The 23,458-nt window shown below is 47.6% G+C and overlaps 2 protein-coding genes across 2 annotated transcripts in view; both read right to left on the bottom strand.

The window, feature by feature from the left end:
- CAPN5 (calpain 5) overlaps positions 1-23,458 on the bottom strand; it is a 50,164-nt gene that overhangs the window by 4,462 nt on the left and 22,244 nt on the right. Inside the window, exons 3-11 of the mRNA XM_417278.7 lie at positions 16,642-16,773; positions 6,905-7,113; positions 5,969-6,161; positions 5,147-5,340; positions 4,597-4,674; positions 3,872-4,067; positions 2,925-3,047; positions 2,263-2,459; positions 1,792-1,913 (exon numbers count right to left, since the gene is read on the bottom strand). Of these exons, the coding sequence (XP_417278.2) occupies positions 1,792-1,913; positions 2,263-2,459; positions 2,925-3,047; positions 3,872-4,067; positions 4,597-4,674; positions 5,147-5,340; positions 5,969-6,161; positions 6,905-7,113; positions 16,642-16,773 (1,444 nt within the window). The remainder of the gene's footprint in view (positions 1-1,791; positions 1,914-2,262; positions 2,460-2,924; positions 3,048-3,871; positions 4,068-4,596; positions 4,675-5,146; positions 5,341-5,968; positions 6,162-6,904; positions 7,114-16,641; positions 16,774-23,458) is intronic.
- On the bottom strand, positions 10,698-16,714 carry OMP (olfactory marker protein). Its single transcript, XM_004938942.4, has one exon. It carries the CDS (start codon positions 13,104-13,106, stop codon positions 12,627-12,629), a length of 480 nt encoding a protein of 159 aa, XP_004938999.2. The 5' UTR covers positions 13,107-16,714; the 3' UTR covers positions 10,698-12,626.

The raw sequence follows: 23,458 nt of genomic DNA on the forward strand, positions 1-23,458 counted from the left end.
ACTCAAATGCTGCAGAGATTTTAAGTATAAGGGCTAACGCTGGGTTAAGAAAAATGTTGGGCTATCAAGGTGATGAGACAATACAAAGCTGAGCCAAAATTAAGTGCCACGTTATGCTAAGCTAGGAGATCCATAAAGGGTCTGGGAACTGGGAATGTTTAGTCAGGAACTAGTGGCAGAACAGGGAACCTCAGAATGAAAATATATCTAAAAATACTTCTAAAAGGTGAAGATGGTAATTAAAGTATTTGCTGTGAGCAAGATTCCAGGGAAAAGATCAAAATGGCACAAAAGAAAAGGATCATCTGTAGTAGCAGGAGACATAGGGAAGAGAAAGATGGGGCACTGAGGGACAAAGAGGTGAAATGGGTGGGATCCAGAAGAGATTGAAGCAGGCAAAGCCAGTGAGTGGGAAGCCAGAAGGCCAGCAGGAAAGGAAGGTTATAGCAATATCCCAGCTAGAACAAGATAATCATGGGAACAAGCAGACAAAAAAGATGGAGGGGGAAATTACCAAGTCCAAAGACTATCAGCTCATAGATGGATGGTACCCGAGCTTCCAGGACAGAGAAAGAGTCCCTCATTAGATATCGTTTTTCCCTTGTGAAACAAGTGCAGGTTCTGGGAATTTCAGTAGAGAATGAGATACTGCTTTGGAAATGTAATTGTCAGATGCATTTTCCAGCCATGGATTTTAGTGGCTGGAAAAATGGAAACACAGACCAAGTGTGTTTTCTTGTCCAAGGGGAACATGGGAATGAGGAGAAATGGACCACCCCCTCCTGAGGGCCAGGATTTAAGACCACCTTTTTGTTTGCCAGACCACCTCCTCACTACATTGTTGTGTACAAGGATCCAGGTCCCCCAGCAAAACACAGCTGCTTCGTTTCACAGCTGTTTTTCCAAACCAGTCTCTTCTTTTGGGATGTCTCATAAAATCTTCATATTCCACAGCAGGAGCCAAATTCCAGTTTGTAAATCACTGTTTCTAAAGCGGTGTGGGGGAACTAGGCTGGGAGATGCGAGAGATACCATTGCACTGGAAACCACTGAATAAGCAGACTGATGGTGGTGGGAACTGAACAGCTGGAACACAGCTGGGAAAAACTATTCCCAGGGAGATCTTGCTGAAAAAAAATATGTTATGGCTCCAGAATCCACATACACCCATGGAAGGAAAGGTCGTGTTTTTGTGAACAGTTCAGAAACTGTCGGCTACACTGCTGCACTGCTACAGGCACATTGAGTATTGTGAGTAACCTGAGGAAAAAAACAACCTGCTTAGGGCAAAACTCTCCCCCTGAGTACACATGATAGTACACATGATACACATGATGTACACATGATAGGAAGACTCCCTGGGTGGTAGGTGATAAATAACATGAAGACTACCCCAAAACATTGACCACTGCTTATCTGTCCTTCCTACTAAAAGGCCTTTGAATATGATTCCTAAACTTTAGCTGCTCACTCCTGGGAGGAAAGCCTGGAAGAGTACAGGACCTCTGCCAAGGGCCCTGGGGAGGTTCTGGGAGGATCTCCCAAGAATCCTTGCCGATAGCTTGAATTTAACAGCAGTTCATGTGCACAGCAAGGTTTTCCATGGACTTTCTCCTCCTCTGGCGTTTGAACCAGATGCTTCCATTGAAAAACTATCTGAGGACATAAGGAACATTACAGAAATAAGAGAACAAGCTCTCACTTCATAAAACCACCTCTCTCTTCTCCCCCTTGAAACAACCAACTCCCAGTCCTTCTGGGACTGCACAACGGGCAGAGAAAGGCCATTACCTCCTTGGGAGTCCTGATTCTTGAGGCCAGCTGCGGTGAGGACGTGGATCTGGGACACCACTTGAGGGTACCCGCACATCCCACTCCAGCAGGTGTGTGGTGGCTCATCCAGCGTCAGCTCTCTATTGGGGAGAAATGTGTAATATTTGGGATGTGCCCAGCCTTACCCGATGGGCAGGCCAATGAGTTTTCTATAGCAGGATGGAAAGCCTATGCACCATCCACTGGCAGACTCTGCTCCCCATTCTGATCTCCTTCTCACCCAAGGGTTGAGATGCTCTCCCATGTCATGCTTAGAAGCAGAGTGGGAACGTCTCCACATGTCTTTGTCTCTTGGCCACCTTTGCAAAGAAGCCAAACACCAGCTCTGGACAAGGCTATGGCCAATTCCAGTCAGGGCTACCACGTTAGAAAAGCAGAAAGCACTCTCCAAAAAGTCAGCTCCTCTCTACCACTGCTCTTGTTCCTTACCGGCAATCCGAAGGCACATCTGTGAAAATCCTGAGAAGAAACTCGCCTACATGACCAGGGTCAAAAGTGGTGGGGATGATGACATAGCGACCTTCCTTCAGGTCCGTCCTCAGGAAGACACTACGGGAGTTGATGTAAATGGAGCTGGCCACCTTCTGCTGCAGGGTGTGCATCCGGTAGTTCCTGTTCAGCTCCACCTGGGGAGAAAGCACAGAGGGACAGTCAGCAGGACAGCACTGAGGAAATGTATCAGTTACCAGGTTAGGGGACAGCCAGCAAGAATTGATTCCACAGTGATGGGACAGCCAGAATTAAGAGAACCAGCAAAGTGGTCCCAAATGAAATTTGAGGTGCCTCTCAAAACTCACTTGGCTCATAAACTCATTCTGAGTTGCATTCCAGCTTGACACTGGGTGACCACCAAGAAACACTTGATCAATCTCGTGAAATTCAGAGGTGACAGACAATCCACTGCTTTCAGCAAGGAAAGCAAGTCTGTGCTGACCCTATTCGTTTCTGAAATCTCCCACCATCACTGCAGGATGTGCTGAAGGCACCCATGGGGCACACAGAGTGATGACTAAACACATCATGTCAATGGTCATGCAGTACTAGGAATTTACTGAGGGCATGCAGGCTAGCATGCAGGACCCACAGTTTACCTTGTGGATATCAAAGCCTATGGCTAAGTTCTCTCCTTTGCCTTCTTTGCGACTGGTCCTTTTTGGCTTCTGTTGAATGGAGATCAGCACTTCATCTTCTGCCTTCTTCACATCAAATACATACTGGAAGCAAATAGAGGAAGGTGAGGAAGACAGGAGCACTGGGCATGAATGGGAGTAAACCCATCTTTGAACTGTTCTGCAAAATCCAAGGAGTATAGATGCTTATACCAGAGCATTTCACCCCTCGCAGTCTGCCACAAGTCCTCCTATTGAGGACTTATTCACAAAGACCTAACAGCAAGGCTAATACAGAGCAGGGAGCACAAAACAACTCTCCCACATCCTTGATGACGGCTCCTACAATGGAATGGACCATCCTTCATCTGCTTTTTAGATCAAGGACTTCAAAGAACTTGTCCTGTGTTACTGAGAATCTTAGTTCAGAACAGGACAGAGGAGCTTGTTTCTAGAGGAAAACCATACAGCAGGGCCTTTTCTGAAAGCCCAGAAAGGCTAGAAGGAAATGGCCCTATAGACTACATCTGTCCTAGTACATTTAACAGTGCCAGGGTTTGAGGAAACAAAATATAATTTGATCACTCAGGCATCCAAATAGTTGGAAATGCTTCCTGGCCTTGACTGGCACCAGCTAATACCACTTCCCTGTGGCACAATTTGATGTTTGGATGTTTGCTTGTGCCAAGGTGCTCCACACCAGACACTTGGATGCAGTTTCCCTATTAGGAAGGGTAAGGTTAGGAGAGTTGGCCTGGATGCTGGTCATGCTCTGCCCAGGAGTCTCAATCCAATAAAGGTCATGAGCACATTAAAAATATGAGCACAGAGCTCTGATGGTTGTTTTGTCCTTTTAAGTGCCTGTAGGAGATTTGAATCCTTGGAAGCAAGTCTGAAGGTTTCTGAATGTCCTCTGCTACATTACTCACTTGAGGATTCTGCAAAAAGGTGTCCTTGTGGTTGATACAGCCTCCACTGCGGTTCTTCAAGGGATCATCATGTCTGGTCCATGCCCCGTGTAGCACTGCCTCCTCCCAGGTCTTATGGATGCTGAGGTAGGACGTGTTGATGAGACGGCACTTGATGATGTCTGTGAAGTATCTACAGAAGTCTTCAAAGGTCATCCTAAGTCAGAAGGGACAGAGCTCGGTTATGCTGCTTTGTTTCTCTGAGCAGCATAGTGCAGGGAGATACTCAATCACCTGTTAGAGACTGTGGGTAGCCTCTGATACCAACAAAAGAGGTGGAGACACCTTTCTCCATGCACACAGCAAATAGTTCATTTGTTAAAACAAAACAGTTGTATGTGTTGGAGTGACAGAAGCAAAGCAATTGGTTCTCCTGCATGTATGGGTATGTGCGGTACTGATATGTGTACCTGGTGAGTTGGTTATGCTCAGCGCACTTCTAACAGGTTTCTAGTGCCCTAGTGAAATGGTTTGGAACCAGTGTGATACTGAGCAGCTTGCAATCCTAGGGTCATGACCAGCCACAGCTAATACCCATGGGCAAAAGAAGGAGATGCCACTGAAAATCCTATAGCTTGAAAGGCCATTTGCTCTGGTTAGCCAGTTGAATGGTAATGACTGAGATGCTTCAAGGGATGGGAGGACTGTGAACACTGTCCATGGTGGCAGCCTCAGGAAGGACTCACCAGAATTCACCATCATCTTCTACTGTCATCCCCATCTTCTCTCTTTCACTTTTGCTCACTTTCTGCCACTCTTCAGAGCTGTGGGAAGAGTGCAGAATCATCACTGTGAGGACAAGGGGACACCAGCCCTTGGTTTTCCATCCCATCCTATCCCATCCCTTCCCATCTTATCCCATCCCATCTGCAGACGTCATGGCAGTGGTATAGGCTGACTATTGGGTGTTATTTTGGCTGAAACAAGACTGGGAATAGAGAGGTGAGCTGCAACCATCCTTCACAAGAGTGAAAATGCTGATGATTTAACCACAACATCCACCAGAACCTCAATAATGTCTGCAAGCTCAGACACCCTCCTGCTGTGTCCTTCAAGGACCCCAGGACAAAAAATACATCTACCCAAATGAAACAGTAGGTTTAGGACACCGGTTGAAGCAACATTCCACGGCTGCTTATATGTTATCATATGGGTGTAGATATAACCTCAGGGCTTGCTCTAGGCCAACATTTTCCACCAAAAAAAGAAAGTGCTACTGCTGCTTATCCCACTCACGTATCACTCCAAGGGCCGTTCCACTCTCGTTCACCCCATGGGTTGCGCATGCGGATCATGTCCAGCTTCTCTGACTTGAAGAAAGACAGCAGGCCGTGGCCCAGGCGGACCTTCCGCACATCAGTTACAGCGTACGCATGACCTTTCACCAGCCCACAGGCCAGGCGGGCCTCCATGTCTGCTGCTGACATAGCCTGGGCAGGAGGACACAAGGGGAAGAGCACCAGTGCTCAGGGACAGAGGAAGTTGCCAAGCTGCCTCATCAGGAGTATCTGACATTGTGTTAGGTACTAGATTCATTCTAGTCTTCACCAGTTACATGAGGTCTCTGGGCTCCCCTGATGTCCCATAATCTTCTTTAAGCAACAATGCTCATCCTATCGGTTATAATCGAAGACCTGAAACCCAGTGTTCATGAAGATGTTCACATACAGACATGAAAATGTTTTTTTTTTTTGTTGTTTTTTTTTCCTTGAAGTGAATGCTCTGATAGCATTTAAAGGCCAGTAGGATGAATTTGTGCCCTTGGACATAGAAATGGGTAATAAAAACTGCTGGATCTGGGCTTGAGTTCATAGAATCATAGAATCATTAAGGTTGGAAAAGACCTTTACGATCATCTAGTCAAACCATCAACCCATCACCACCTTGCCCACTAAACTACATCCCTGTGCAAGTTCCTTTGACATCTATATGAAAATATACAAACCCTTGGTCACAGTTTACTTGATCTAATTTAGATGCCTCCAACAGGCTAGGATAAACAGCATCCTAAAATGCCTATTCCCATAAAACCATGATCATGCAGGCAACGCTACTTACTTTGATGGAGCAGCTGATGAGGCCTCCACGGTTGTGCACTTTCAACACACGCTCAAAGAGGAGGTTTCGTTTGGCTTCATCAGTGGTGTAGTCCCCTTCAGTCAGGTCGATAGGTTCAGAGACCCCACCAGTAAAGTCTACCAGAGCATCAGCTGTGTTGCCTCCATCCAGGGCCTCGTAACATCCTGACAACCTAAAAGAAGGTGACAGGGATGGCACAATAGCACAGACATTTTAAGAGCTCTCAGACACTTCTTGAGATGGCATGGAGAACAGACATCTGTAGGTAGTATTTCTGTGGGACTGGACAGCAAAAAGAGGGTGAAAAAATCAGATCTGTGCTGTTTGCAGTACTCCTGAAATCCTTGAGATAGGTACTATTTAAATCAAAGTGGAGTTGAAGGATATGTTGTTTTGAGGGTAAATTGAGGCAAGTGAAGGCCTTTTCTTCCAATTCCTGTGTATCTGAGATACATCTTACTCCTCCCCAGGAAAGCTGTTGTTTTGACCAAAATATCTGAGGCTAAAGCAACCTCCAGCTGGAAGTTCCAGTTCTTGAGTAGACCTTATACATAGAAGAGAAAAAAGGATGATGTTTGGTGTGGGGACCCTGACCACAAATATGCCCCAGTTTGGGCATTTGGTCTGCTTCTGACCTATAAAACTGTTGCATCCTCAAGAAGAAAAGACCTCAGCTCCTATAGGAGCAGAAAGATTCATACTGCCTCCCTGTTGCAGTGCTACCTCTGATAGTTCTTTAAGCCGAATTCAGAAAAAACCATCACCAGCTCCTGCATGGCATCAGACACCTATGGAGCCTGTGGCATTTTGTTACTACAATTATTTTCCACTGCTATAAGCCAACTGATTAATGAACAGAGATGAAAATTGGAGTGTGCAGGTCCTCGTTTGCCCTGCGTCTGTCCAAGTACCTACTTGGCATAAGCCTTCTCCACCAAGGCACACCAGAACTCATTCTTGGAGTTGGAGTGGCAGTAGATGAGCTGGTTGTGGAGCGTGGGCAGGCGGTCATCTATTACCACATCCAGCCACTGACCGAAACGCCAGAATTGGAAGTGGAAGATCCCTGCGTAGCTCTCAGGCTTCTCGGCATTCCACTCCTGCTCCTTCCAGTCTGGGATGACCTGAGTTCAACACAAGGAGGAAACAGAAAGGAGACATACACTCAGGTTATGCCCTTTTTAGCTAGAGTTAAGTCTTATATCAGAACTAATGCAGATGACATCAATGACAGGGAAGAACCTGAGGGAGGTGGATTTGCTCACAGACCATTCACAACATATCCTGGGCCTGCCTCTTCTAAGGTAGACTAGATTGGCATCCACTGCAATAGCTCAGACTTCATCCTTCAGTGGAGGATGTCTCTCAAGACCTCTCACATCTCTGTTTCTATTATGCCTTCCTTGACCTCACTCTCATAATTCTACCTGGGAAATCTGCTGCCATTTACTGTAGTAGACAGGCTATTGGAACTGAAGGGTCCTTGATCTGACCATGGATGGCTGTTACTGGCATCAAAGTTTTAGAATTGAATTGATCACTTAGAAGGGATCTATAGAGTTCATCAAGTCCAATACCCTGAGCACATCAGAACTAACCAAAAGTTATTATCTGTTACTGAGGGCATTATAAAAATGCTTCTTGAACATTGACAAGCACATTCTCATTGATGGCTATTCTTATGACTGAATTGTTGTGAACTTTTATGTCAGAAGAGTACTGCTGGGATCCCTTTTTAAATCCTTTTGCTTGGTCCTTGTGTGATTGGACTGGTCTAAAAGCGAATGCTGTATTTGTCTACTGAGGGGTAATGAACAGGGACCATCACTCTGGGTATATCTGCGCTGCTGAAGTAGAAGAAAGTGAGATCCCCATCCCCACAGGGCCCCCTTTCATCCCTGTCAAGACCAGCCATAGTCCTCCAGCAAGTACAGGAAGGAAAGAAGGAAAAAAAGGAGTCTGAAGTGAAAGAAGCTTTAGAGAAGTTAGGAAGCTGAGACAGTGCAGGTTTGGAGTCACAGCCATTAGCACTCTCAGCAGGACAAGGCAAAAAAGGATGGGTAAATAAAACAGTAAATAAGAACAGTTCATATCCTTGTGGACTTGCTTGTGGGTACCATCAGATATTTAACTGCTTCCAAAGTGTTGTGACCTAAGAGAGGAGATGCTCCGGTGTGCCCATGGGGAAAATTATTAGCATAGCATGTTTCAGTACACCTGATAGGACAAGACGTAATGGCTTTAAGTTGCACCAGGTTCAGGTTGGTTATAAGGAGAAATTTCTTCTCTGAAAGAGTGGTAATGCATTGGGACAGGCTGCCCAGGGAGGTGGTGGAGTCACTGTCCCTGGAGGTGTTCAAGAACCATGGAGATGTGACACTGAGGGACACTGTCAGTGGGCATGGTAGGATGGGCTGGTGGCTGGACTCGGGGATCTTGGAGGTCTTTTCCGAACTTAATGATTCACTGCCTGTCCTGCAGAGACCAACAGTAAGTATTGGGATGGGACAGGACAAGACACAGCTATACTGCATGGAAAGAGGCTCTTCATGAAGCCCCAGGACATGGTGAGACCCCCATATGAGACCTTGGCTTTTTTCCTGCTGCTGGAACTTTGTGCTTTCTTATGGTTGCCACCACAAAGCTGTAACAGTCTCCCTCAACCAGCCCAGGGCTTTTATTGTTCCTTGGAATTAAAGTCAGTTGAAATATTAATGATGCCATCAGCCCTGTGAGCTCACTGGCATCTTTGAGTTGTCTGGATCAATAGAAACAGAGCCATGAGAAGAGTCACTATGGGAGGGTTTGGTGTTTTCCAGGAGTGCTAATGAAAGATGTCCTAGACTCCCTCTGGGTCACTGCCAGGGAAGGTCAACCGTCAGTCCCCATCGATCCCTCCTGACTGGCACTCATGCTAATGAATTGTCATAGAGGACCATTGTGCTCATCAACTCACTATTAATGTGAGCTTAGAGATGATGAAGGTATCGATTAGAGACAGACACTCAGCTTCCAGCTGGCTGGTTTTGAGACCTAGCACTACCACTAATGGTGGCAGGAGGTACTGGTCCTGCACCACTCTTCTCTGTCCCTTCATCTGGGTATGGCACTGAAATTATCCTCAGTTGCTGAAAGCAGCAAGAGCTGTGGCTGGCCTTCACACATAGAGCAGAATCTATGATCAGGGGCTGGTTGTGTTCCAACAGTGACCCGAGGGGTGAGGAGTCTGATCTCTTCTCAGAAAAGGTTCTTTCCCAGAGGGCGGTGGGCATGGACAAGCTCCAATGGGCAGTGGGCACGCACTTGAGCTGCTGGAGCTCAGGAAGTATTTGGACATCGCCCTCAGATGATCCTTGTGGGCCCTTTCCAGCTCAGGATATCATAGAATCATAGAATGATAGAATCATAGAATGGCCTGGGTTGAAAAGGACCACAATGATCATCGAGTTTCAACGCCCCTGCTATGTGCAGGGTCACCAACCACCAGACCAGGCTGCCCAGAGCCACATCCAGCCTGGCCTTGAATGCATCCAGAGATGGAGCATCCACAATGTTCCTGGGCAACCATATCCTAACCACATCCTATGATTCTATGATCTCCAGAGCCCAGCATTTGTTCAAACTGGTGAACAGCGAGGTGTGAGCTCAAGAATGAGGCTCCTCTTCCCATAGAACTCTCCATGAACTCTCCATTCTTGGCTGACAATGATCCAGCAGTGTGCCCGGGTGGCCAAGAAGGCCAACAGCATCCTGGCGTGTATCAGCAATAGTGCAGTCAGCAGAAGCGGGAGCAGATTGTCCCCCTGTACTCAGCTCTGGCATGGCTGCACCTTAAGTGCTGTGGTCAGTTCTGGGCCCCTCATTACAGGAAAGGTATCAAGGCCCTGGACTCTGTCCAGAGAAGGGCAACAGAACTGTGAAGGGTCTGGAGCACCTTATGGGTCTTATGGGGAGTGGCTGAGAGAGCTGGGGTTGTTCAGTCTGGCGAACAGGAGGCTCAGGGCAGACCTTACCGCCCTCTATAACTACCTAAAAGGAGGTCCTGGACTCAGCTTGGTTGCATTGAGGTGCAAATGACATTTCCCTAAGCTGATGCAGAGTTTTTCTTATTCTGGAGTGGTTAATTAACAGAAAATGCACCTATGACTCTGGAGAAACATCCCTGACTTGAAGGAGAGTGAGTTCCTCCAAGCAGGAGCTATTCTACTGGGAACTTTCCAGCTGAGGATGGGGAGGAGTGGAACCTGCTGTGCCAATCTGCTGAACGAACCAGGATTGAACTTCTCCAGGAGCTGGGATGGAGTGGTGTATCTGAGAACCTCTACAGGGCACGAAAACTTTGCAGGGAGATTTTCAGTGGTTGGCATAAATTGGATCATCTGCCCCGTAGGAGAGAGGAATCAAAGTGCCCCATTCACCTCCCACTCCCAGCTCTGATGGAAAGGTGAGATCCACCCGAGGATCAATTCCTCCATCAACTTCTCCTCTGCCCAGCTTCACAACCCTCCAAACCAAATACTAAATGCTCCATTTAGCCCTTACGCTGAGAGAGAAGAAGGTAAATGTTCTTTTTACTTATTTTTTGCAGAGAAAAAGGTTATCAAAAATATCAGCAGTGACTTGAAAATTGGTGGGTTCTGCCTTACTGCATGCAGGACTGAGGCAGCTACCAAATAGGGAATCAAGAAAATATGCACAGCCTTGATCCTTAAGGGGAAACCAGCTGATAAGGCTTTTATTTACTGTGGCACATCAATACCAAGCAAGGTACCTGCTGCAGGAACTCTAACTGAGCAAACAGCATTGCAGCAATTACATATTATGAGACCTGGCAAGCAAAAACCCTTTTGGAAGTTGGCAATGACACCTGCTATGGGGTCTGATCTCGTTTGCACGCAGGGGCTTTGTTCTGGGATGAATAAAGAGGGTTCTCCTATAGAAAAAGAGACCATAAGAGACCGTTTTGGGACCCTAGAACTGGGTTTGATCCACCATAGGGCCATACTATAGCTAAGCAGGGATGGGTCCCCTTTTATTTCTCTTCACTGAATACAGCATGTCTTGGGATACAAGCAATGACGTCAACTTTTCCAGCAATGTCCATGGCGTGGCCATGTGTGGTTGCTGAACTTTGGCTGCAGGCAAGACTCAAAGCTTCCAATTTCTCTCCATCTCCTCTTTCACTTTTCCTCTCGCTCTAATACAACTTGTGCATATAATTTTATACACTGTCATTGGGCTAGAGAGGGCACGGTGTCCAGCATCTCTATGGGATCTGGAGAAGAGGCTGGACTCTTTTGGGGACGGTCCACGCAATCAGTAGGCCATGGGTATCATGCCATCTCGTCCTGGTTTTCCCCCCACTGCCCCCTGCTTACACACCTCAGGAAAACCTCAGTCCATACCTTAATGCTCAGCCCCATTTGGGTGCAAACCAATAATAAAAATACTTTACTTTTTCAAAGGACATTTCCACCTGTGACTCACAAGAAGTGTCACTAAAGTACCTTCTGGTGGAGGAAAAGGGGATGTCCAAAGTTAGCAGTTTATGCACAGTCAATGGATGAGACAGGAACAAAACATCCTGGATGTGGTCTGCAAAGTGCTCTCTATACATCACAGAATCAAAAGAATGGTTTGGGTTGGAAAAGACCTTAGAGATCATCTAGTTCCAACCACCCTGCCATGGAAAGGGACACCTTCCATTAGACCAGGCTGCTCAATGCCCCATCCAACTTGGCCATGAAGGTGTTTTAAGGCCATAATCATGCACAGATTGGTTTTGTTGCAGGGAACTAGCTGCTGGCTCAGACCTACAGCCTGCTCTGAGCTGCTGGCTCTGCACACACATGCATGCCTGCTCCAACCCATCTCAGTATCAAAAATACAGGCAACAAGAGGCAGGCAACACTCTTGAGCACACCTCCCCACGTTGACCCCCCGTATTTAACAGTGAAAGCTGTCAGGAAAAGGAAGGTCCACCCTCCTATTTTTTTTGTCCAGTGAGTTTGCAATCTGCTAAATACAACATGTTTGAAAGTGCTTCAGCTTCATGGTAAGGTGAGCTTCCATAGGTCTGGTCTTCAGAGACATGGAGCAGTCACAGTCACAGTCACATAGGAGTCACTGTAAGTTGCAAGCACTCAGCATTCTTGCAAGGATCCATCTCAAACAAGCCTCCCCTTTTGGATGGGGCTGGGATGGAAACTGGAAGGCAGCACTCCCTCCAGGATGTCTCTCCTGTTTGCAGCATGGCAATTTATCTTTCCATCAGTCATTTTGTATCCAGGTGCCATGGTTGGAAGGGTAAGAGCAGCCAAACATTTCCAAGCCAGAAAGACTGCCAGCCAGGTCTGGTGAATCCCTGAACTCACAAGCAAGCAGAATTATACTCTAGGCAAATAAAGCAGCAAGCATCCATGGCTCGTCCTGCCTCTTCCCCTTCATTCAGATTGAGGAAAGCATGTTAGGGAATGTTTTTCAGGGGTGAGGAGCTCCAGAAGTGTCAAGATGTTCTCCACCATTTTGTTATGCCATCCTTCAATGAAGAACCACGGAGAAACAACCAAGAACTGAACAAAAGAAAGAAAAACGAAGACAAAGCATAGCTGAGCAAGAAGGACAGAGCTGGAGGGAATCAGGCTTTAAAAATGATGGAACCCTTCAGCTGAGCAGGTTCAAGGCCGTCGGTGAAAGCAAGGAGGAAATACATCACCTTGCGGATCTTGGCTAACTCCACGAGCCGCTCCCCAAATTCCTGGGCATCTGCCTCATTGTACTCCACCTCCTTGGCCCCTGGTTTCTTCCAGAAGATGCCCACTGGTTCCAGCAGCTGTCGGTTCATCAGGTGGGTGAGATCAGGAGTCCAGTGCTGGGAGGTGCCGGTCACCGTCACCTTCCCGGATCTCTCCAGTTGGATGTCCCAGCGGAGGAAGTGCAGGTTGTGCTGCCGGATGAAATCCACCCTGTAGATGTGCTCGTTGGGATGCAGCAGCTTCTCACCATCCTGGGGCCTGGCGTTTTTCTGCTGCAGGCTCTGGGCTCTCAGACGCATGCACCGGGTGAGCTGGTCATCGTGGATGAAGGGCAGCTTGAGCTCCCCTGCCTCAGCTGCCATCTCCTCCGCTGCTCCTCTGCTATGTCCTCAGCAACGTTTGGCTCCCAGATAGGACACGCAGGGGTAAAAATTCTGGTGCCCCTTCTCCACGGTCCCAGTGGTGCTAGGCAACCCAGGCCAGTGACGCAAAACACCCTCCAGGGCTTCCTCTGGGTGCCCTCCCATCTCGTTTGCAGATTAGGAACTGATGGTGCTGCTGTGCATGATAATCTATAGGGAAGGGATATCTGATGTCAGCCTCCCTGGCAACCTCCCTGACAACCACTCCGACAAGCCAAAGTGCAGCTCGTTATCCCTAAATGAAGGTGTACAGCCAGGGCAACCATCCTGCAGGTTTCAATGCCAGTGTACTCTTAGAATATCAGTTCATGGGATCATTCATGTTGGAAGCAGCTTCTGGAGGAGTCTGCTTCTACCCTCTGCTCAGAGTGGGACTTTATGGTTAAATCAGGTTGCCTGGAGCTTTGTCTATCCCAGCTCTGAGCACCTCTGTGCATGGAGCTCTCTGGACCCTAGTTTCAGAACATGCTCATGCTGAAGACATTTCTTTTTTTTTTTTCCCCTTTATATCTCATTTCCCATGCTGCTGTTGAATTTTGTCCTGTGGTGTGCTCAAATCTGGCTCTGTATTGTCTGTACCCTCCCATTTGGTAGTTGCAAACAGCAAAAAGCTCCACCTTCATCTCCTCCTGGCCACGCAAAACCATCTCTCTGGTGTCTGTAGACCCTAAGCCTGGACAAATCCCAGATGAGGAGTCACAAGTGCCAGTTGGAGGAGAAGAATAGTTCATCTTGCCCTGCTGGCTGCACTCATGGCAATTTGGCACTACATGTGGCTGTTCATGTTTGACTCATAGTCAGGACCCCATGTCTTCTGCTGGGTGGCACTGATGGCAGGAAGCCTTAGTGGGCACCAACAGCTCAGCATAGGTCTACTGCCCTCGAATGGACTGGACTGATGTTGGAGAAGGTGCTCATGCATGGACTTCCCTTTTACTCAGTGTTTCTGGGAAATAGGGATGTGGACACAGTCTGGGCCTTACGTTTGTCTCTTTGGTCCAAGTGAAGGAGCATATCCAAGATGCAAGCAAGCTCTTCCAAGTGCTGTAGAGATGCTCTGAGTCCAAGTGAGCACCAACAAGACTGCTATGCCTAACCTGGAGCTGCTCATTCCCTAAAAACTGCTGAGTATGTTTATATCCAGAGCATCTGTGCTGCATTGGTGGGCTCTCCAGGCATAGAAGAGGATAAAAGAGGGATAAAAGAGGATACGTATGAATGCATTCCTCTTTGCGGGGTGTCTCCAAGAGGCTACGGAATCCAAACAGAGTTGCCATGCTAAAACATGCACCCCTCTGCCAAGCACCATGAAGAGATGGCTAAACCATCATCATGACTTCAGGTGTTCCATGGAAAAGGCCCGACTCCTCCAAGCATGCTGTGGCATCTTTAGGATAGAGCCATTGGTTTGGACTCTCAGAGAGTCCATGGATTTCAGCATCCACTTTTACATGGCACATTGTATGGAGTTAGGTTGTATGGTGTTGTGGTGATTCTTTGGTTAAGTTCTTTGGTTCCCTCCATCCTATCTGTGACTCATGTTGGCTTCCGTCACATCACACTTTTGCAGAGCATTTTGGGAGCTCCATCTGTGTTAAATAAAATCCAGGAAAGGGTTTCTCTAGAATATATTTACAAAAGGCACTGCTATCACTTGGGCTGTGCCACACAGCTCACAGCCAGTGAGCATGATCCCTGGAGGTTTTAATTTGGACTTCCATAAGAAGTCTCCAAAAAAGACCATCAGAAGACACCAGGAGCCCAAGGTGGGTCACTGCACTGGGAACTGCCCTGTACTCACCAGCAACAGGAGAGCTGGACCAAGATCCCTGTGTTGATATTTCAGCGATATTAACACCTGCATCAGCATCTTTTAACTCTTCCCAGACTTTGAATTAGGGACATTCTGGTGTCTAATGACAGTTCAGCAGCTTAGTGTTTTGCTGTCTTGCTTGTCCTATCAACTGTTGCTTTTATTGGTGTATTGATGAGTCAGAAGTAGACAATGGCACTGCAGGGTCCTGTGTGTGCAGATGCTGTAAGGCCAATGAGCCACCAATAAACATCTCTGGGCATGGGGAGAGGGCTGTAACTTTAGCTTTTGCTGTAAAACAAACCTTTCTGAAAGAAAGAAGGAACCAAGGATGCAGATAAAGAACAGCTCTGAGAGTTAAGCGTATGGAAAAAAAGAAGTCACAAACACCTATGGCAAAATTGCCAAGGGAGAAACAGCAATGCCATTGGTAAACCGAAATAATGAAGTGTCCAAAGAGACCTGGCTTCTGTTTGGTCCACATCTCCCAGGGCAGGGCTGGAGATGAATGGTGAGGAGGGAGGAGAACTTGCCCTGGGGAGATGACGATGCAGAGGAACAGCCTAAACAACACCTTACACCACGCCTGTAACAACAGCCACAAGCTACAGAAGTACAGAATCAGGAGGAAATCTTACTGCTTATCCAGAAGCCAACAAAACCTACCTTGTTCACACGTGCTGGAAAGACTTGATTTTAACAGAAAACAAAGGACATATTCCCGTGGTGGAGCTCAGTGTTTATGACCACAATAGTAGAAACTGGATAGACCTCAGCACACAGAGCAAGGAGGGAATACTGGTCTGCTGCAGTAGGGGCTGTGGGTGAAGTGGGCAACACTGCCACCACTATGGGGCTTTGGTGGCTACCTTTTCACATTAAAATCTAGATAAAGCTGCTTGCAACTTGCTGGTCCCTTATCCTAGGATGAGACACACCTGTACCAAACTGAAGACGACAGCTGCACTGGCTTTCATAGGCTTCAATTCTTCTCCCAAGGAGGACATGGTAAAAATGGCCACAGGATGGCAAAGGATGTGACACTTGGCACCTCCTGTCCCTTCACACTGCTCAGGCTCTGCCCCCTATTCTGCAGCTCCTCAGTGCCCTCCTGGTCCATGACAGTGCAACGATAATGTCCTTGGACCCCAATCTCATAGGAATCCCACTGTGTGGAGCAAACCACCCATGGGACATGCCAGGGATGTGTGTTTGAGGAACAGTGGCTTGGGAGGAATACTAATATCTTTAGATCATCCTACTGCCCCTGTGCAAGGTGTCTTATGGCCAAGGCGAGAACATGCTGGGCAGCCAGAGAGGTAATACTATGGGAAACAGGGACTTTCTGCACTGCAGTTGAGCATCCTGAATATATATATATATGTATATGGTTATTCTGGAGTGGGGAGGGTCAGATTTGGGATGTGGAAGGACAGAGCAGGGCTTGTTTCATGTGGTTATGGAGAAACTTGGCTCAAAGATGATGTGGCTGCAATCACAACAATTCCTCTCAAAGAACATTTTTTTTTAAGAGAGGTTTTCCTCATGAGCAGCTTTTCAGGACTGAGGCATTCCTGAAGATCCAGTATCTGAGCCAGGCAAACAAAGCACGAGGCCAAGGTGTTGAAGAGAAGCTTTCCTCTGGCATGGGGCACAGCTTACCTTCTGCCACAGGGCCTCGCGGGATGCCAGGGAGGAGCAGGCAGCCACAAACCAGCAGTTCCCAACTTGGCCCTGGTGTAAATCATGGGAGCTGATCCCGTCCACAAAGAGATGGGGATCGGAGCAGATTTCCTGTGAGACAGGAGAAAATAGGCACACTGGTGAGTGAGGAGGCAGGGAAATACAAAGCAAGGCTTCCTGGTGGAGGAAAATCTTGTTCTCTAGTCCTCGGGTTCCCCCTAAATCCCACCTGCAGTTTTGTGCTGGCCTGGCTCATCACACTGGTGGCAGGAGGACCTTGTCCTGCCTTGTGCTCTCCCCAGGACATGGCTATGTTGCTGCTGAAGAGATGCCAGATCCTCTCCCTGGAGGATGGCTATTCTGTTCCAGCATCAGCACATCTCTTCTATATTTATCCATGGTGATAATGGTACATTTTCACATCATTACAGCCCTAGTGACCCATCTCCTCCTGTAAGTCTACCCTTCGCCTTCTCTGCAAGCCCTCTGGCACTGACAAAGCTGTCTCTTTATCAACCTTCTCCCTCACACTTTGCTCTGGGGGACCTTCTGATGGAAAGGCATTTGGTGCTGAGAGTATCACAGAATCATAGCATGGCTTGGGTTGAATGGGACCCTAAAGCACATCCAGATACTAGGGTTTAACCCAGCCTGGCCTTGAGCACCTCCATGGACCCCAAGTGTCCTCATCCAGGAGGTCCATTGCTCTCCAGCAGATGGTGAAGTTTTGGTAATCCAAAAGCTCTGTGAAAAGTAAAACACTGCAGCTTTTTTGGTTTGTTCTCTTTCTTTTTCTTTTTTTTTCTTTTTCCTCCTGGTCAATCCAGTTTGGAAGGTCATGTCCAGTTGGAGGCTGAAGGTGGATGGGGCAGAGAAAGAGATGAAAGAACTTTCCTGCTTTGCTATTCTATCTTACTTAAAGGGGTGAAAGACAAAGCAGATCTCCTTTCTCTATGCCCTTTAATGTTTCAGTCTATTTACATTCAAAGTAACACATTCCCCAACCTCTGCACATCAGGACTTGCACTGCTTGTTCCTCATGGGGAGGTATTGCTGCTTCATAAGCATACAAGGACGGATGCCCCATCCCTGGGGACATTCCAGGTGAGGCTGGACAGGCTTCTGAGCACCTGATGAAGATGTAGGAGTCCCTGTTTGTTTCAGGCAAGTTGGAATAGATGGCCTTTAAGAGTCCCTTCCAGCTCAAATGATTCTCTGATTCTAGGATTCCATGATCTCCCTTTAATCCCACCTAACCCAGCCAGCACTGCACACCTTATAAACAACTTGAGATTCATCTGGATGCAAACTGGGCAGCAATCAAACCCACAGGAAGGACCGATTCCCTCCTGGCTGCCAGTGTTGCAGGAGGTTGGAATAAGCACTAGAGGGAGGCAATCTGACATCTGCCAACAGCACCTGCTCTTTTCAGCATCCCTGAGCACAGGGAGGGATGGAAGAGGAGCGGTGCTGTTTAATAACAGGATAACGGGGGTTATCCTATTTCATACCATCAAGGAAGCAGCCAACAGCTTGGGATGCATCTGTCCTGGCCGTCAGTGATGTGGATGATCAGCTCATAGTGGTCCTGCTCTGGGCTCAGAGGCACTACAGCTGAGGACCACTGCTGCTCTTTCTACCCCTGGGTAAATCCACAGCACACAGAAAGGGATTCACTTGGTTTGGTGTAGGTCTGGAGAAGGTGAAACTATGGAAGCACATTATACTTGGCAGAAATTAGAGAAAAGGGTGTTGGGTGCTCTTTCCCAAGAGCAGAGCTGCTAGTTAGCTGTGACTTCCCCATCACCAAGCAAATGTATGTGAATTAAAACCCCTTGGTTGCTCATTCTAAGACAGGGAAGCCCTATGTCCTCATCAGAAAAGCTGCCTGTCCTGGTACAGAGAGGAGTGCACTGCACTCAATTATCTCAAAACCACAATAGCACCGAGGGTGCCAAGGCTAGACATGCTCATGCCTGGAAATGCAGAGTCCCTCTGCAAAGCACACGTCTCATTTATAGAATCATAGAATCATAAAGGTTGCAGAAAACCTCTAAGGCCATCTAGTCCAACCGTCCACCTAGCACCAGTACCACCCACACGTCCCTAAGTGCCACATCTCCATGGTTCCTGAATGCCTCCAGGGACAGTGACTGTTCCAATGCTCAACCACTCTTTCAGAGCTTCTCCTAAGATCCAACCTTTGACTCAGCTTCTCTTCCCACTGATGCAGAAGATCCCTAGGGGCACGTTGTTCTCAAAGTCATTCAGGCAGTTCTTCAGATGCTGCAATAGGCGTTTCCTATTTAGATGCAAACTTGGATGTGGCATTTCAAGGTGCTTTTGGTCCAGGGAGGTTATGGCTGAGAGCACATCCTTGCTCTATAACTTAGCAGCACGTGGATTTTTCAAACTCCTTTCCTAATAATATGCAAAACCTCATAGCAGGTTACAGCTAAATTGCAAATTTCCTAGGATCGTGAATGTCCCTAAATGCCACAACCCTCTAGCTGTGCTTGGACAGCACTGTGTCCAGGCAGCTCCATGTGAGCTCTGCACACAACTTGGGCAAGTCCCAAAATATTCAGCAAGCCTTGACAGGAGTCCACCCTGAAGGGCAGAAAGAGGCTGCCATGCTGCAAAGGACAATACAGCATCATTACCTCCAGGAGGAAGCTTGGTTCCAGTGTGCTCCCAATGGCCCTAAGCACAGAATCGCCCAACCAATGCAGTTAGAAGGGACTTCCAGAGAGCATCGAGCCTGACCGACCTACTCCAAGTAAGATCAGGTGGAGCAGGTTGCTCAGGACCACGGACAGTTTGGTTTTGAGTATCTTCATTGATAGAAACTCCACAAACTCTCTGGGCAACCTGTGCCAGTGTTAAGGCTACCCACAGTGAAAAAGTGTTTTTCTCATGTTTAAATACAATTCTCTATTTTTTCCATTATGTGCTCAGTGCCTCTTGTCCCATCACTGGGTACCAATGAGAAGAGTCTGGCTTGGTCTTCTTCATTCCCTACCATCCCTATGCACATTCATAGAATCATTAAGGTTGGAAAGACCAATAGGATCACCTCAAGTCCAATCACCAACCTATGCCTATAGACCATGTCACTCAGTGTAACACCCACCCTTTTCCTGAACACCTGCAGGGACGGTGACTCCACCACCTCCCTGGGCAGCCTTTGCCAATGCATCACCACTCTTTCCAAGAAGAAAGTTTTCCCAATATTCACACTGTTGGAGTCCCCTTGAGCCTTCTCTTCTCTAGGCTGAAGAGTCTCAGATGTTTTGACCTCCTCTCTTATGTCACATGCTCCAGACTTTTCAACATCCTTAAGGAAGAAAGACCTGCTCCTCCTGCAGACAGGTTGAATGAGAATGGCCTGGGGTTTGTATGTGCAGGGGAAGGAGGGAAGCAAGAATGCTCTCATTGCAGAAGGTCATGACCTTGGTGTCATTCCATTCATTCAACAGGACTAGTTGGACAAACAATGAATCACCCTCCCAGCGCTGTGACCCTGGAAGGAAAGGGCAGCACACAACCACACACATGCACACACACTCTGGGCCCTCCTGGGTTCAAACACTGGCCACCTCAGCCGGCTCAACCCACACCACTCTTTTCAGCAAATGCCTGGTTTCAGTTCTTCATCTCATAGCAGATGGCTCCTGGGTCGTGACTGCTCTTCAACTGGACACAGGTGCTGAATAACAGGGAATGTGGAGGGGACAGCCTAAAGCAATGGCTGCAGGAGATACAGTTTTGATGCACTGCTCTTGACTCCACCTTGTCCATTTTTACCCCTTTTGGCAGAGCTTTTTTTGGTAGTGGTAGGGGCTTGCAAGGCTGAGTGCTTGCATTGCCTTTAAATTCTTCATAACTGCAACAATGGACAAGGAAAGAGCCACTGATGTCATCTCTCTGGACTTTAAAAAAGGCCTTTCACGTGGTCCCTCATAACATCCTTCTTTCCAAATTGGATTTAATGGGTGGGCTGTTCAATGGATGAGGAACTGGTTGTGAGATCGTTCCTAGAGAGTGGTGGTCAATGGCTCAATGTCCAGATGGAGACTGGTGATAAGAGGCATCCCTCAGGGGTCAGTACTGGGACAAATGCTGTTTAGTATCTCCATCAGTGACGTAAGCAGTGGGATCAGGTGCACCCTGAGCAGTTTGCAGATTATACCAAGTTGCGTGGTGTGGTCAACCAGATGACCTTAAAGGTCCCTTCCAACTCAGATGGTTCTATGATTCTATGATAAGAAGAACTTGGCTTGGAGCATCCCTAGGGAACCTAGGCAGTGTTGGAGCTATTTGCCCTCCCTAAAATTGGCTGCTGAAATGGCCACTGAACTCCAGGCAATTAACTGTGACTTGGAGAAAGCAGGTGCAAATGGTCCCATGGAAAGATATAGCCTGGTAACAAAGGAGGGACAAAGTGATTCAAATCTCTCGTGATTCATATCCTGCTTTCTACATCCTTCCTCCTGCAGTGGGTGCAGGACAGAGGTGGACAGAGGTGACAGGGGATGGAGAGGGCTCTGAGGCCCCTCTTGATGAAAGGCTGATGGCAGAGGTAGCAGCACTGGCTTATGGGATTCCAGAATAGGCCTGTGCCAGTTTGCTCCCTCTGAGCTTGGGTTATTGAAATCCATTAGGGAAAAGAAGACCTGATCATTGCACTTATCTTGTACTTGCTGGTTTAATATTTCCTCCCACCAAAAAGCATGTAGGCTTTCCCTCTTCTCTCCCCTTTAGCACTATTTCCCTCAACAGGCACATTTTCCTTCCAGATGCAATTAAACAAGAAAATATCATCCTTGTCTCCAGCTAGTCTAATTCCACATAGGGCAGCAGGGAGCAAATCACCTTCTAATTGGCTTTATAATTGGCAACTGTCTTATCATAATTGTTCCCCGGTGCAGATTTCTGAGCTGGGGGTCTGGATCATGTCAAACCCGCTGCAGAGAGGGAAAAAAGCTAAGAGGGACAATAACCATGTGAGATGCAACATCTGCTGCATGCCAGGATCAGTTTTAGCTAACAAGATTTTGCAAGGAGCAGACCAGCTTAATTGCATTGGAGAGCTGGGACGCAGGAGACTGGCTGTTTCAGGAACAGTGCTTTCACTCAGACCTGCAATATCAGCAAGATAATCTATTAGCTGCACTTCCCCCTTCCTGAGTGACAGGGAACTGAAAGGACCTCATGTTGTGAATGTCCAAGCAGAGCAGACAGTGGTGGCACAGGTGGCACAAAGGTCCCCCCTGTGTTGCTGGCATCTCCACTGGGATGTGATTTTGTAAACAGCAGTTATAGAGTTTGCACCTGAGTGACACAGGGAAGAGGAATGGGGTGGGTTTGGGAACCCATAGGTCTGCATTTTCATGGGGATTAATGTTTCCCCAGTGGTTCAGCTTCACATATACCACATGGTAGGTTTTGTTGGCAATATCTGCATCCTGTAAAACTGCTTTGGGGGGTTTTGTATGGCTTCAGCCAGGCATCCCTAATGCTAATCCACCTGATGTATCTCACTCTGTATGTATTTGCATCTGTTATCAGCTCCCACCACACGAAGGGAGTGGGACACTCCACCCGCAGTGAGCAGGACTTGTAAAAGGAGGCATCACAAAAATACACACCCACTAACATCATGACCCTGCTCGTGTACCCCTGTACTACACCACAGTGTTTGTTTTGGTGTCAGAAATGGCACGGATAGTTTCAAACAAGATCCAAAGGTCAATTTGCAGGCTTAGCTCTGATGTTTGCTTTTCCTAGTATCCAAAGTACAAATGCAAAGAGATCTCTGTCGAAGCAACGAGACAGGGAGAGATGCAACACATTGCAGGAGCACTGCACCACCCCAGGAGCAGACGGAGGTAGAGAATCAAAGAGTAATTACAGCTGGAAAAGACCTCTAAGACTATCAAGTCCAACCCATGCCCACCATGCCCACTAACCATGACCCTCAGTGCCACATCTCCATGGTTCTTGAACGCCTCTAGGGATGGTGACTTCACCACCACCTCCCCAGCAGCCTATGCCAATGCACTGCCACTCCTTCAGAGAATAAACTTTTCCTATTATCCAACCTGAACTTCCCCTGGTGCACCTTAAGGCCATTACCTCTCATCCTATCGCTGTTACCTGGGATCAGAGGCCAACCCCACCTCACCACAACCTCCTTTCAGAGAGTTGCAGAGGGCAATGAGGTCTCCCCTGAGCCTCCTCTTCTCCAGACTAAATAATCCCAGATCCCAGAAGGAAGGGATAGGATGGGAAGGAGGCTAAAACAAGTGCAGAATCCTCTGATCTGCTGTTCCCATTCCTCCCGCTCATACTTCATAGTGATGTGCTCTTGGAAAGCCTCACCATTACTCAGCCCAGGGCTTCTTTGGTCTCCACCCAGCCACGATCGATGCCAAAGGACATGACATGCCCACTTTAAGCCTTTCCATGCTTTCAGACACTGCCTGTCTAACAGTGAATTGGTTCGGTGTATCTGATAGTACATCAGATCTGCAGATTTCAGCTCCCAAGCAGGAAGGTCTCCAGGCACCTACTAATAAACCAGGTTGTGCGATGTTCGGAGCAGTGAGATGATGTGCCCTCAGTAACCCTCTTGGTTCCAAGTGCCAGAATAGTCCAGCCACCACAGAGACCATCCTTCCTTTATGGAAAAATGCCACTTGGCTCCTTTTCACACCTGAGTCAGCTTGACCCTTTCATGTGCACATAATCATGGCCTTGCTTTCAGGGATGGTTCCACCTGGATCTCCTTCCT

The sequence above is a fragment of the Gallus gallus genome, chromosome 1 (assembly GCF_016699485.2).
Source record: "Gallus gallus isolate bGalGal1 chromosome 1, bGalGal1.mat.broiler.GRCg7b, whole genome shotgun sequence".
NCBI classification, from domain to species: Eukaryota; Metazoa; Chordata; class Aves; order Galliformes; family Phasianidae; genus Gallus; species Gallus gallus.